Genomic DNA, 14,360 nt, shown 5'->3' with positions numbered 1-14,360 from the left:
TGTATATATTGATAGACTTTTTCTTAAGTGTCACTACTGTTCCTTTATTATATTTGCATTTACTCCTTTTTATAGGCAATTGCTGGGTATTTTGATATCTTTTTTGAGAAGAACTGTCAAAATAAGGTGAGTATTTGGGGTTGTGCATTTTAAGTCTTTGGGAGATGAGGGTGGTTTTGTGTTTTATTCTGCCTCAAGGTGTTTGGTGGGGAGTCTCTTTTGCTGTAGCAAACACTTCATTTGCATGTGTGTTTAATTGATTGATGTTGTGTGATATCAAAAATGCTGTTCTTAATCAAACTCTTGAACTCTTCTGCTGCAGGTCTTGTTTTCAACTGGTCCCCAGTGTACCAAAACGCACTGGAAACAGACAGTTTTTCTCCTGGAGAAACCAATTCCTGTAGAAGAAGGTATATTTAAATGCAGTTGTGGTGCAGCAATGGTTATGTTACACTGCTGTTATCATTAAATTGAAATCTAAAATACCTTAAAAATTACATAAGTGTTAAAAAAAAAAGTAAATCTTTCAGCTGCTCTAAAGAATTTTTCTATGTCTGCAGAACACTGGGAAATACCTATCTATGCAAAATTCATGTTAAAAATACATATTAATGTCTGCATAGGTGTATTGTAAGTGGGCATCTGTCTTGTGTAGCTTCATGCTGTAATTTTGGTGAGAACTTCTGTATCAAAGCTTTTCTGAGGCACTAGAATTTAAGACCATTCTCTTAATTTTAACAGAAGTAATGTTCTGAAGTATCATATTTGACAAGTGGTTACATAATTTTTTTTTGTAGCCCTCCTGAACTATGCTATATTTTTGAAATGAATCATGAATATATGCGTGGATGTTGTAGCTGGCAGTTGTGGGGATTGCTCTGTAACTGGAAATAGTTTCAAAGATCATGAACTTGAAACAGCCATGAGCTTAATCCATTGAAGAATGGAAGATGCTACTTTGATACACTGTAAATTTAGATAAAATTGATAAGTACTAGGTGTTATAAGTACAAGTGTTGTAAGTTTCACCTTGAATTTGATACATGTGAAAAGGCTTTAATTGTCATCAGGGGTAACTCAAAATCGGATGATAAATTGTTCAAGCAAGGTTTTGAAGACTGAAATGGTGCTTATTAGCGGTTTCAGTTAGTTCTGTTTGGTAAGTCTTGAAAATACATTTCTTTGCAAGTAGTCAAACATTCCTTGATTTATAGACAGAATTATGTCCATGACTGTCATGGGATAGTCATGCAAGAGGATGAACATAAAACTGGTCACGAATTACAAGTCTTGCCCTCTTGTTCCTGTAGAACTGCACTTTCTTTCAGACTCTCCCAGTCTTTATTTTTTTTTTTTTTTAAATCAAAGGAGATTAAATAGTTACATTTTAATGGTTTTATTATTTCTTACCTTTTTCACTTAACCACTAAGTATTTACTCCCCATCGTTGAACTCTTACTTGACAGTGAATTTGTTGTCTTTGAAGACCATTTTTCTTCACAGACTGGCAGGACCAAGGGAGAGGAACCTCGGAAATGAGGCTCATTTCTGCTGGTCGGTTAGTAAACTCATGGTACTACCTGGCCCTGACCCGAACAATTGATAAATAGCTTGGATAAACTGGGGGAAAGTGTACAAAACTTTATGCTGATGTTGGAAAAAAAAATGAGGTCAAGAAGCTCAGAGAAGCTATAGAGAAATATTGATGTAGATGGAATATTCTCTCTCTTACCAGACCTAATTATGAATATGAAAGCAGCATCTGCACTCAGTTACATTGCTTTTACATTTGCGTCTTCCAGCCATCAGCCATGACAGCTTTTGAGCAGGAGCTTCCTTCCTAAAGGCACTATGGTCAGTGTTATCTGACAAATAATTTCTCTCCTTCATGCTTTGGGTTTATGTCCCTAAATAAGTTTTATTCTTAGGTTTTGTCACTTCTTGGTACATACACATTGGTGCATTTGTATTTGGCTTGCATTCTGTTCAGCTTCTCTTTCTAGACAAGGCTGGCTAAGGTCTCCTTGCTGCAACTCATTAAATTTCAATGTCATAGAATGTGAAGTGAAATAAGTGCGATGACATTTGTTAGAATATGCACATTATTTAATATTACCTAGATCATTTGACATTTGCCAAATGTGTGAAATGACTGGAAGGTGTGCCTGGCTTGAGAATTCCAGTCTAGGTGCAGTGACTTTCTGAAGACAACTGCAGAAACTATGTGCTTTGAAGCAGTGAACACAACCTGGTTGACCTTCAAGATCACTTTTCCTGTAACCCCTTCCTTCCTTTCTCTTTATTAGCTTGTATTTCCTAACATTATCCCCATAACAAATCTTGTTACAGCCGTGTTGGTTTTTTTTCTTCTACCTGTCTACTTCTCTTCATCATTAAATTTCCCCATTCCATGCGTTTACCCATTCTCTCTGTTTCTATATGTTATATAAAATTGCCACTTTAATCTAGGATTCTCTGTTATTTCCAGTGTTAGAGAAGGTTCTGAGAGAAACTCTTGATGTAATTTCCTTTTCCTTTGTAATCCTTTGTGGGATATTTATTGTTCATGGATGACACAAGCCCATCAGGGCAGTAGGTGTTTATTGATACTTACATAGCAATGTTTCTTAATGTAAGTGAACACTGAAAACAGCATTCTCTCAGACTTTGACCTTCTCCTTCATGGTTCCAAAAATCTTTTTTTTCCTCAGGACATGTTACTATAAGTACAGATTTCTCCATCTTCCATTTTTCCCATTTTTTTTCTTTGTAAAAATAGTGACTTAAATATTCATCTGGGTAATTTGACATTGCCTTTGCATTAATCTGACTGGTGTCCCCATGGTGGCATTTGTTTTCAGTATTTTAATGGGTTGTGAAAGAGGAATTTGTGCTATGAAATGCATTTGAAATGTTTTCTTATCTTGAAAGCATCTTTCAGACATGGCCCTGGCATTTTCCCCATTAAAGAAAAATTGTTACCTTGGATTTCTAATTCTGAGTAAAATAGTAAGGCTGACTTAAAAGTCTCTATCAGATGCTTTATAGCTTTTGCGGATATGCCTGAAGTGGTGCTAAAGCACTGATTGTATTTGGATTTGTTCTGTTGAAGAGGTTGAGCTTACAGTTTTATTCTGCAGTGTGAACTAGCTAATTTTCTCAGCTGCTTGATGCCAGGTTACTTGTTGTAAAAATAGATCTGTTTTCTCAGCCATAAAAAAGAGTGAATGTTTTGATCTCTATTCTAACAATAAAATGAAGCTGTTAGAAGCCAAAGGATGGGATTTGCAAGTTACCCTCCCTCCTTTACCATTCCTGCCACTGCCTGCGCTGGATGTGTAGTATTTGCAAATTCTGTGGGTTGCCATAGGAAAGATTTAATCTAAGTCCAAAGATCTGGAGAGAGGCAATGAAAGTTTCACCTAATTAATACTTCTTAATTTTCCACTGAATATCAGCTTGATACTCAACTATGGTTTATATATTTATATATTTGTATATTAAAACATATATATGTTTTAATGGATAATTTCTGTTGGTTTGGTTTAGATTTTGGAAGGGGAGGAGGAGATAGTCTCTTTCTTTCTACTCATGTATTCTGCAAAATTGGTTTTCCTTCTCACGGAAGAGAGACTTGAAGCTGGTGTACAGTGAAGTGGAACAAAATAGCATCAGCATGTTGGATATGCTCTAACTGCTTAGCAAGCAGTAAAAATGAAGAAACTGGAGAAAGAAGGAAGATATTTTATTGCCATAAAAATTGTTTTCTCAGACATGAGTTTTGTATTGTAGACTTTCTACAGAGTACAAGACTTTACTTAAGCAGCCCTTTTAATAGCTTGAATATGTCTTTATTTTGAAAACTGAAGCCGAGATGCCAAAGCAGTATCTTTTTCTTATTAATGGTCCAAACGTATTTTCCTTTTGTTGTTTGTTGAAATATTCCTGCTAATTTACATAGATGAAAAACTATATACAGAATGGCATTCTCGTTTGATGGTCTCAAGCATTTACTGAATAAATGAAATGCTTTCCGAAATTATTTTAAAGGGCCCACAGAATCTTTTCAGTAACAATGAATTAAGTTAAAACCCAGATCTTTATGCAAGCAGGTTCTATTAGCAGTAAAACAGCGTATTGTCAGTGTTTTGTATTCTTGATACTGCCTTGCAGTGGAAATAAAACCTTGATTTGATTTTCTATGGTGCTAAAAGATGCTAGCACAGCAAAACTGAGGTAGAGCTCACATGACTAAGCCCCTATAAAATCCTTGATTATCTTTTAACTCCCCAGTCTCCATAATTGAGCTGTTTGTGAATTTACAAACTGTAAAATGTTAATTTGTCTACCTAGAAAGCATTGTTAAAAGTAGGATAACAACACTAGCACAATTAATCTGGCTGAATATTTTGATCTTATACTGAAATACTTCAGTATTGTGCATCCCAGTTGGGTAATTCGTTTCCAGATTGAGATTCTAGCGTCTGTTTTGCCTGTCTACAGCTGTGATATGGTGTCTATAAAATGCTGTCACTTGTTTACTTACAAATGATACCTCCGAAAAGTGATGCTTGATTTTAAATCTAATAGTTGTTAAAACTTGGATTTTGAGATCACACTAAATCTTCCGTGTTTTAAAGTGTATCTTTTGAAATCTGCAGCTTAAAATCATCCTGCTGACTTTTCAGAAACATCCCTAAGTATGTATTTCAGACACTAAATTGAGAGAATCTCTTCCCATGGCTGTTCTATTGCATTGAAAGATAAAAGAGGTCCTGTATCTGACAGGAGAACTTCTTGTGCCATTCTCTGTGCCCCCTTCTCAAGTTCTGCAACTGCAAGGGAAATACAAATCATACAGCAGCAACAATCTAGTTTTGTCAGATTTCTGTCACAACTGCAGAGAGAAAGATTGCCCAAGACTATACAGTTTAGGATCTCTACTACAAAAAGTAGTGAATTAAGATTAGTTCGTGGTGGGTGAGTGAGCTGGGCTGCTGCAGCTTTACATGGAGGACTATTTATCTGGCCTTCACCATTCCCTGTGGCAGCTATTTCTGGTACCTGAGCTATGCTGGGAATCTTGGTCATTTGCAGTGCGTGCACATTATCTTAGGTTGCTCTCCTACCTTACTCAGCTGGCTCTATAGACTTTGCAGCAGCCTAATTCAGAGTTTGTCTTGGGGTGTTGAAACGTGCCAGTACTCAGAGCATGAAAGGAAAAGGTAGAACCCCAACATAGTTTCAAAGAGGGTGAAGAGTGATGCAACAGTAGGGAGTTGGCAGAGAGATGCCTAATTTTTAAAGTAGGCAGCCAGTGGGAGAAGGATGTCACAGATCAGGTGGATAATACCAAAAGGCAGTGATTACAGCTCCGTAAGGAAACTGCTCACTGGATTTCATTGTGTTGGGGATTCAGTAAGAAGTGGCCTAATAGGAAGGTGGCAATCTGTGTACAGCTGCAGGTGCTTATAGTTTAAGAAGATGAATGGGTAGATTAAGGATAAATTATTGAGTTTAAGGGGAATGCCCATGATCCCACCACAGATGATTTCTATCTTTCATTTTTCTTTTTCAGTCAATGGCATAGGAAAACCACTTTCTAGCCAACTCTTCCAGAGTAATGCTTTTGAGACTTGGGATTTTTTTCAGTTGCATGCTGGACCTCAGTGTTGCATAAAGTTAGGTGTTCCAGTTAGTCTAAATGAGAGTGGAGAAGTAGATAGTGTTTAAATTGTCAGCCTCAAATGGGGACAACCTTATTGTAAAGAGTGGTGTCAGAGCTTACTGAATGTGTAACTGAAGGCATGTAAGACTATCACAGTACATTCTGAGGGATTTGTAAAGATATTTCTTACCAGTAGCTCAGTAGTTAAGGTGTCTTTAGTCCCAAATCCACTACAGTTTTCTAGCAGGTCCCTTGGGAATAATTCCAGTGAGATCTTTCATAAGGTTCTTAAATTTCAACAGGGTTCAGAATAAAGAATGCTTTGAGTACCATGTTACTACTTGTCTCAGCTTCATAAAGCTCTTCCACAGGAAAAGAAGGAAACCTTGAAAGACCTTGAATGCTGGCCTCCTTCAGTAGCTCTTTCAGTCCTTTTCATAATCAAAGAGGGAGGAGACAACAAGTTGTATTGAAAGGCAGGGTAGTTCTTCACGTCGCAAGTTTGTTGCCATGAATCATTTTGAGCTTTAAATAGACATTGTGGATATGTGTGCAAGGAGACTGCATGAAGTCTTTGGGTTTGGTCAAATCCTTCCAGATGAATCGAGTTATAGACTGAAAAAATATGATTAGTTTGGCCTAAACAGCATCTTAGTGATAGGGGTCTTGTAATGAGAGGTGTCTTAGCTCACAGACTGCAGGCTTGCACTGCATATTGCACAAACATCAGTGAAAGGTGCAATTGCTTGCAGTTTTACTGATGGTAAAGGAACCAAAATATATTGTCCAGAGCAGTTGTATAGGGTGTACTGTAGAGCATGTCTTCAGCCATGCAGTATTTGCAGTGGGTCAGTCCAGACACAGATGCTTTTTTCCTGTGCTAGAAAGCTTGAGCAGCACTTCTGCTGAACCCTTTTGTCTTTTTCTCTTTTTGGGGACAAATTTCAAGTCTCCCTAAGGGATAATCAAAATGCAGTAAGGGGATTGTAATGGATTCAGTTTTGTCCTAATCAAACTGCAGTGGCAATGTGTGGTTTACTTGCATTCAACTGAGTGTGATAAGAGGAAGGTGATGCAGCTGAGTCCCATCGCCTGCTTCCTCCAGGCAGCTCACAGGACAGCAGGGGTGAAAAAACATCAGTCATTTTCTATCTATGTGACATTGATTAATTGTTCTGAACTGCCTTTCTGTGCCTTGGTTGCACTGCTGTTTGCTTCGGCCCTCAGAAAAGATGGCTTAGAAAGGCAGTGTTAATGTGGTTCCAGGAAAAAAAACAAAAAGCTGAGAAAAATGGAATGCTTTGTTTCATTGGCTGCCTTTGCAAACAGAATCTGAGGGTTCTGTTCTATAAAGTCAACTATAATTTCTGCAATTAGATTTTTACTTCATTTATTGTTAATGTTTTAAATGCTAAGATTGAAGTATGGATTAATTTAAATCATGGAATTTTAGTTCTCAGAGGCTCTTTAGTCTTACTGAACTAACATTTAAAAAAAAATTTAGAAATTATTATCATAGGATGTTAAAAGAGATCAAATAGTACTTTTTGTAGCAGTTCTGAAAATCTGTATGTTCAAACTAGGTTAAGCTTCCCAGCTACGCAGAAGCTATAATGCCTTTTTTTCCATACCTCATCCTTCTGTCTGTCAAATCTCTGTTTAAATAATCTGTGAAACCATTTTTGCAATTCTGATGCAATTTATTGCGTCCAAATAATCAAGCTGCACAGGAATTGAAGCGGAATCTCCAGCTAATGGTTAAATTATGAGGAAAAAAAACAAAACAAAGGAAATGTATTTTTTCTTTTATACAGTATTCGTACCAGCTATTTTTGTTGAAAAGTTTTTTTCGATGTTTAGACTTCAGCCTATGACAAAAAGTCCTGCATTTGTTATTTATAATTTATAATCTGTCAGTTTACTGTTTGTGGATGCAACTGAGAATTGTGGTAGATGGAGAATTCTGAAATTCTTAGAGAATTTGAAACCAGCAAGTTTACAAATTGCTGTTTGTTTTCATTTTTGCAATAAGAATATTGAAAAAGTTTCAGCTTTTTAACAGAACATGACAGTGGTTTTTAAAATCATGGTAAGTAATGAACAACTGGGAAATACTTTGGATGCAGTGAGATAGAAAAGTAGTAACAGTGGATGTGGCTAGTGTGAGGGACAGAGATGACTAAGGCAAGCGAGGCATAAGGTAAGAGTAGCAGAGAACTTAGAACTATAGATGGAGATCATATCCTTCTATAATGTGTTTAGTAAAATCATCTGTTGAGATGTAATTCTTGTGGTTTTAAAATGACAGTTTGAAAAGGCTCAGCAGTGGGCTTCCTACATATTTACAAATATAACTTCATGTGCAGGTCTTATTAAGGACTGAAAATAAATAGAGATTATTTTTCTCTAGTAAATACAAGCAGCAATCTTCACAAAAGCATTGTGAAAATAAGAGATACCACTTGGTAAGCTCATTAAAAACAAGACTGAAAAGCCTTTATAGGTAATATTTCCTTGCAATATAGAATCATAGAATCACAGAATAGTTAGGGTTGTAAAGGACCTTAAGATCATCTAGTTCCAGCCCCCCTGCCATGGGCAGAGACACCTCACACTAAACTATGGCACCCAAGGCTTCATCCAATCTGGCCTTGAATACCGCCAGGGATGGAGCATTCACAACTTCCCTGGGCAGCCCCTTCCGGTGCCTCACCACCTTTACAGTAAAAAATTTTCTCCTCATATCCAATCTAAACTTCCCCTGTTTAAGTTTTAACCCGTTACCCCTTGTCCTGTCACTACAGTCCCTAATGAAGAGTCCCTCCCCAGTATCCCTATAGTCCCCCTTCAGACACTGGAAGGCTGCTATGAGGTCTCCACGCAGCCTTCTCTTCTCCAGGCTCAACAGCCCCAACTTCCTCAGCCTGTCTTCATATGGGAGGTGCTCCAGCCCCTGATCATCCTCATGGCCCTCCTCTGGACTTGTTCCAACAGTTCCATGTCCTTTTTATGTTGAGGACACCAGAACTGCACACAGTATTCCAAGTGAGGTCTCACAAGAGCAGAGTAGAGGGGCAGGATCACCTCCTTCGACCTGCTGGTCACACTCCTTTTGATGCAGCCCAGGATACGGTTGGCTTTCTGGGCTGTGAGCGCACACTGAAGCTGGCTCATGTTCATTTTCTCATTGACCAACACCCCCAAGTCCTTCTCTGCAGGGCTGCTCTGAATCTCTTCTCTGCCCAACCTGTAGCTGTGCCTGGGATTGCTCCGACCCAGGTGTAGGACCTTGCACTTGGCATGGTTAAACTTCATGATGTTGGCATCAGCCCACCTCACAAGCTGCTCAAGGTCCCTCTGGATGGCATTCCTTCCCTCCAGGGTATCAACGGAACCACACAGCTTGGTGTCACTGGCAAACTTGCTGAGGGCGCACTCAATCCCACTGTCCATGTCACCAACAAAGATGTTGAACAAGACCGGTCCCAACATCGATCCCTGAGGGACACCACTCGTTACTGGTCTCCAGCTGGATATTGAGACATTGACCACAACTGTTTTTGTGTGGCCATCCAGCCAGTTCTTTATGCACTGAGTGGTCCATCTGTCAAATTGATGTCTCTCCAATTTAGGGACAAGGACGTCAGTTGTAGATGGTTTAGGAAATTTATGAACTTTGAACCCAGTGGGAAACAGGGTTAGGAGAAGCAGATGAAAGGTGGGGAAAAAAAAAACCAAACAAATTCTCTTTAATGTCCTCCTGTTCAGCCTTCTCAGTAAACTTGTGCTTAATACTCAAAAATATGAATATTGTTAATTCAGGTAGCCCCTTCAATATCTGGAAATCAAGAAAACTTGGTGTCTCAACTGCTTTTTAGATCAGGTTTTCAAATATGCAAATAGTAAACCCTATGGCTAGTTGAAATTGCTAATGGATTTCAGTTTGTGTCACTTTTACGTGACAGATGCAAACTTACACGTTTGCCTTAAATTTATATAGCATGAATCTGTTCCTGGAGCTCCTAATATCTGTAAATCTAGTTTTCTGCTGTCTTCTTCTTACAAGGATTTTTAGATACAGGGGGAGAGAGAAATTAATAACTGCTGTGCCTATGGAGAATTGGGTTCTTTATCCCTTTGTTTAGTCCTGTATAAAGTTACAGAAAGTTGCATAGCTGTAAAGGCTTTTCACATCTTCTTCATTGAGTATGTTTGCATGACAATAAAATATACTGCTAGTTCATTAAACTGGACTTAGAGATCCACACGTAGTCTCCTGTCTTCTGTGTGAAAAGTGAAACATCTCTTCTTAGAGATTATGCACAAGTTCTCTTAAGACAGCATGGCAGGTTTGATTTTTCTCCTCATGTTATTTTGGAATCTGAAAGTGCTTTTAAAAGCTAGAACAGACCTTTGAATTATGTAAAGAATAAATGTAGGAGAACTTGATGTGCTATGGAACTGTAGCTGCATTAGGGATGGAACCAGGTCTTGATCAGAGCAGGCTAGGACAAAATGTTAAACAGAAGCATCCAGGTCTGGAATTTTTCTAGGACAAAAACTCTTACTTCAATTTAGCAACACCAAAAAAGTGCTACGGTCAAGAAAGCCTGATAGTTTGTAAAAAAAAAAAAAAATACAAAAACAAAAAACCTCACTGTTAACAATGTGTATACTTGAAATGCTCTGAAGATTTGTGTTAATGTTTCCTGCCAGATAAAAACATCACCTAATGAGAACTCAAATAAAAAGCAGTGCAAATACAAACCACATGCCATTTGCAATAGGAAGTGGAATAAGTTTTTGTGGTTACTTAGTTTTGCTCAGTAGTAGTGATCCATTTAAATTAGGGAGCACAGCAAAGGAATAGTGCAGTATTAAGTATCGCGGAGTAGCAATTTTGCTTTTAAAATACTGTTTTATTATTGCTAATTTGCTTATTTCGTGGGTGGAAATCCAAGTTGAACAACTTAAAGATATTATATATAATTTCATGAAAAAATCAGTTGATATTTGATGCTCAGAGGGTGGAGGGAGATAGTACAACAGCCCTTGGTACCTGTCCAGCTGGGTGCGTAGTGGTGTGCAGATCCAACACAACCAAATTCGAAGAGAGGTTAATGTACCCAAGGAATACAGAGGTTTTCACCAATCACAAATAAAATACTGGTGTACTTTGGGTAGGTCATCTGAGAAGTAAAGCATCAGATGTAACTCGGCACCTCACCAGATTTAACTGCAGTTAGTTAGAATTAGGTTTGCTGTCAGGACCATTGCTTAGACCTTAGAAAAATCAACCTTTATAGACTAGTTTAATTCTGATTAATTGGGAACAGTGTCTCATGCAGCATAAGGGAATGTAATGCATCTTTACTGTTGCTGTGCATGGTTCAGTAATGTAAGCATAACCTAAATATTTCCTTTTTACTTCTGCAGGAGAAAGTCTGAGAGGAGAAATAACAGTCCGCAAGAACAGAAAGGATCCACGGTCCCTCTTTATAACCCTCTCCATGAAGGACACACATCAGACCTACAGCCTTCAGTGAAAATTGTGTTCATATCAATGTTAAATTTAAATGTTAGAGTTACCTGTTGCTAACTGTTTCTAAATATCCCAAAATTATAAGCTCTGGGGTATACACACACACAAGAATATGCAAAGCTTATCTAGAATGGAGGGAGAAATGTTTGGATGGTTTTGCATCCAATGGAGATGTGGAGACTGACTACAGAATCAGATTCTGCTGTGTTTCACATGATGTGGGGAAAGCAAGAAAGATGGTTTTGGTTACCTGAGTCTACTAGGTGAGAAAAATGGGATTAAAGTCTTGCTGTGAGGAATAATAAATACAGTCTCTCAATATTCTTTTCTCTCCAGCTGGTGAAATCCTTTTATAATTTATTTTATTTTTCAGAAGAACCTAAGTCGAGGTGCCAGTGCACCTCAACAGTAGCCAGAAGGTCCCAGTGAGAATAAATGTGGAATTCCAACTGCAGGATTGCAGCAACAAAAACCTTATTTTTATTACACTTCTATAATTAAAAAGTTGTATCACTGTTCAATTACATTTATCTAAATAAATGAACTGAGTATGTTGTATAATGCAGTTGCCAGTTTCCTTGTTTTCTTTGTAATTGGAAATTCTTCTCTCTCTCCACTGATGGCTCATTTATTTGTGGCTAGTTTTTTTATGTACTAGCCTACCAGAGCATGGAAATATGTGTTTTAGCAGCTTTAGGATAAATAGTATGAAGAAGTTGCTGAAATGGTGGATTTGATTTAGCTGCTTACAGAAACAGGCTAAGAACAACCAAGGATTGATGCATGTGTTGTGATGTTTCCACATTTGAAACTGCAGAAGAGTTGGAAATAAGTGTAATGCTGTGCAGTTTATGTGCTTGTATTCTATATTTGTGTGAAAAGTGGTTTCAAAAGTCATTTCAAGAAGCAGAAACAGCAGCATTTCACTAGTGATCTCTGAACTGCTATTAAAATTATGTTAGGGCCTCTTCTGAAGGGTGAAGTTGAGAAGGAAATCTGCTCAACAACGCTTAGCTAATTGTATATTGTGTAATGGGGTGAAATACATTTTGCCTAGCTAAAGAGGAGTGTTAGCCATATTAATGCCACTTTGACAGAAAAGTGGAACCTTGTATTCTGAAAGCTGAAATTCTTCTGCAAAGCAGCACTTAATTTCATACAGTGAAGCCAGCGTTGAACAGGAAGTGACAATTGCCACAGTGCTACTGTATTTTTAACTGAAAAGAGTTGTGGATTTGTATTTCGTCTTACACTGCTTTATTTGCCCTTGTGTAAACATGTGGTTTCCTCATTTGCATCCAAATAATATCCTTGTTTTGGGAGGTGAGGTGGAGATTCTTTCCCGAGTGAAAACTATTGAATTACCTATAGATGATTAAATGTTCTGGTTAACACCTAGATACTCAAGAGCTCAACTCACATGTGTAGCTTAATAGGAACACAGTGATAGAGATGATGTGTTTAAGGCTTGGTGCTCTGCTAACATTTTTCTATCTCAGTGACATCTGTTCTTTTTGAAAATACATTGAGCATCTTCACTTGTTAAAATGCTTGAGTGTGGTTATCTTGAAACTCAGACTGTTCAACTCTATAAAAATTGACCTTGCAGATGAAGTGGCAGCGGTTACCATTGGGCTGATAAATGGAGTTTGTGATGGAGTTATTGTTATTGGACAGTAAATACGCAGGCTAAGGGATGGACTGATAATTTTGTCTATTGCCTGTAGAATCACAGGATATTGACAAAATGAAATTCTCTTATGGTATTCTCAGTACTATAAGAGCCAAAAGCTGAAAGAATCTCCATCTGATTTTGATCATCTGATGGGTAGTTGACTGGAAGCTTCATGTATGTTTAGTGTCACTAATGCTCTGACTAGTCTTGGACTAGATGGTCTTGTCAAGGTCCCTTCTAACTTCAGTTTTTCAGTGCTTCTACAGATTTTGTATAACCTTCAGTAAGAGGGCATAAAATGGAAAAAAGGCTGAAAATGTATAAAAGAAAATGGTGAATGTTAGCTTTTATTTTGTAAAAAAATTAAATGAGCACCCCCCCCACTGCATCAGAAGAGAGGATTTGGTATCATTTAATCAAAAGACAGTGTCCTGAAAAGACCTCAAGTGGTGTAAAGCCTGAGGAGGGCCTTTTGATAAAGGCATTGTAGTTTCAAAGAACTTAAAATACATGAGTGGGAATGGATCTAATAGGCAGCATCACACAGCAGCCTGTGGAAATAGCCCATCAATTCTAAGTGGCTTTTCTCACCCTAGCAGTTGAATAATACCAGGTTCATCTGACAGCACAATCAGTTATTTATGATTCCTAATGGTAATTCTAAGAATTAAATGTTGTAGGAAATGTGATCAATCAATACACTTTTAAATGGACTCTAATACTGAATCAGAGGCAGAAAAGTGGAAAGTAAATGCTTTGACTAGAAATACCCCTAAATTTCTCCTATGAGAGAGAGTACTTCATGCAAAATGTGATCCTTTATTCTAAAGCATGTGGACAAAGGTGGAAATAACCTGAAACTGAAGTAAAAAAAAAGACAAAACCAACGTCAACAACAAAAAAAAAGAACAACAAAAAACCCCAAACAAACAAATCTTAATAGTGTGGCAATCGCTGTAAATACAGTTGTGCATTCTGCATAGTTCATATAATCCCAGACTGGTTTGAGTTGGAAGGGACTTTAAAGCTTGTCAAGTTCCTTGCCATGGGCAGGGACACCTTCCACTAGACCAGGTTGCTCCAAGCCCCATCCAGCCTGGCCTTGAACACTGCCAGGGATGGGGCAGCCACAGCTTCTCTGGGCAACCTGTGCCAGTGTCTCAGCACCCTCACAGGGAAGAAATTCCTAAGAGCTCATCTCAGTCTCCCCTCTGTCAGCTTAAAGCCATTCTCCCTTGTCCTGTCCCTACAGGCCCTCATCAAAAGCCCCTCTCCACATTTCTTAGCATCCCTTTTAGGCACTGGAAGCTGCTCTTAGGTCCCCTCCGGAGCCTTCTCTTCTCCAGGCTGAACAAGCCCACCTCTCCCAGCCTGTCTCCGTCAGAGCTGCTCCAGCCCTTGGATCACCTTCGTGGCCTCCCCTGGGTTGGCTCCAACAGGTAATGTTCAGGAGAGCATTTCTTTTTCCAGGTGCC

At 38.3% G+C, this 14,360-nt stretch overlaps 1 protein-coding gene and 1 long non-coding RNA gene across 5 annotated transcripts in view; both read left to right on the top strand.

The window, feature by feature from the left end:
* The window catches only part of PRMT3 (protein arginine methyltransferase 3), a 64,002-nt gene extending 52,704 nt beyond the window's left edge, over positions 1-11,298 (top strand). For 3 of the 4 annotated variants that reach the window (XM_057414350.1, XM_057414349.1, XM_057414352.1), the window contains 3 exons: positions 76-126; positions 323-410; positions 11,105-11,298. In XM_057414350.1, the coding sequence (XP_057270333.1) occupies positions 76-126; positions 323-410; positions 11,105-11,214 (249 nt within the window). In that variant the 3' untranslated portion in view covers positions 11,215-11,298. The remainder of the gene's footprint in view (positions 1-75; positions 127-322; positions 411-11,104) is intronic. The other variant, XM_057414353.1, reaches the window with a different exon arrangement.
* Positions 11,299-11,302: 4 nt separating this feature from the next.
* LOC130601933 (uncharacterized) lies at positions 11,303-11,773 on the top strand. Its single transcript, XR_008972771.1, has 2 exons — positions 11,303-11,354; positions 11,584-11,773. It is a non-coding gene; the product is annotated as an uncharacterized LOC130601933 (long non-coding RNA).
* The last annotated feature ends 2,587 nt before the right edge of the window (positions 11,774-14,360 follow it).

The sequence above is a fragment of the Pezoporus wallicus genome, unplaced genomic scaffold (genome assembly GCF_028554395.1).
Source record: "Pezoporus wallicus isolate ANWC-B61680 ecotype Strahan unplaced genomic scaffold, APGP_CSIRO_Pwel_v1 contig_5967, whole genome shotgun sequence".
Classification (NCBI taxonomy): domain Eukaryota; kingdom Metazoa; phylum Chordata; class Aves; order Psittaciformes; family Psittacidae; genus Pezoporus; species Pezoporus wallicus.
This window is presented reverse-complemented; position numbering and strand designations above follow the sequence as displayed.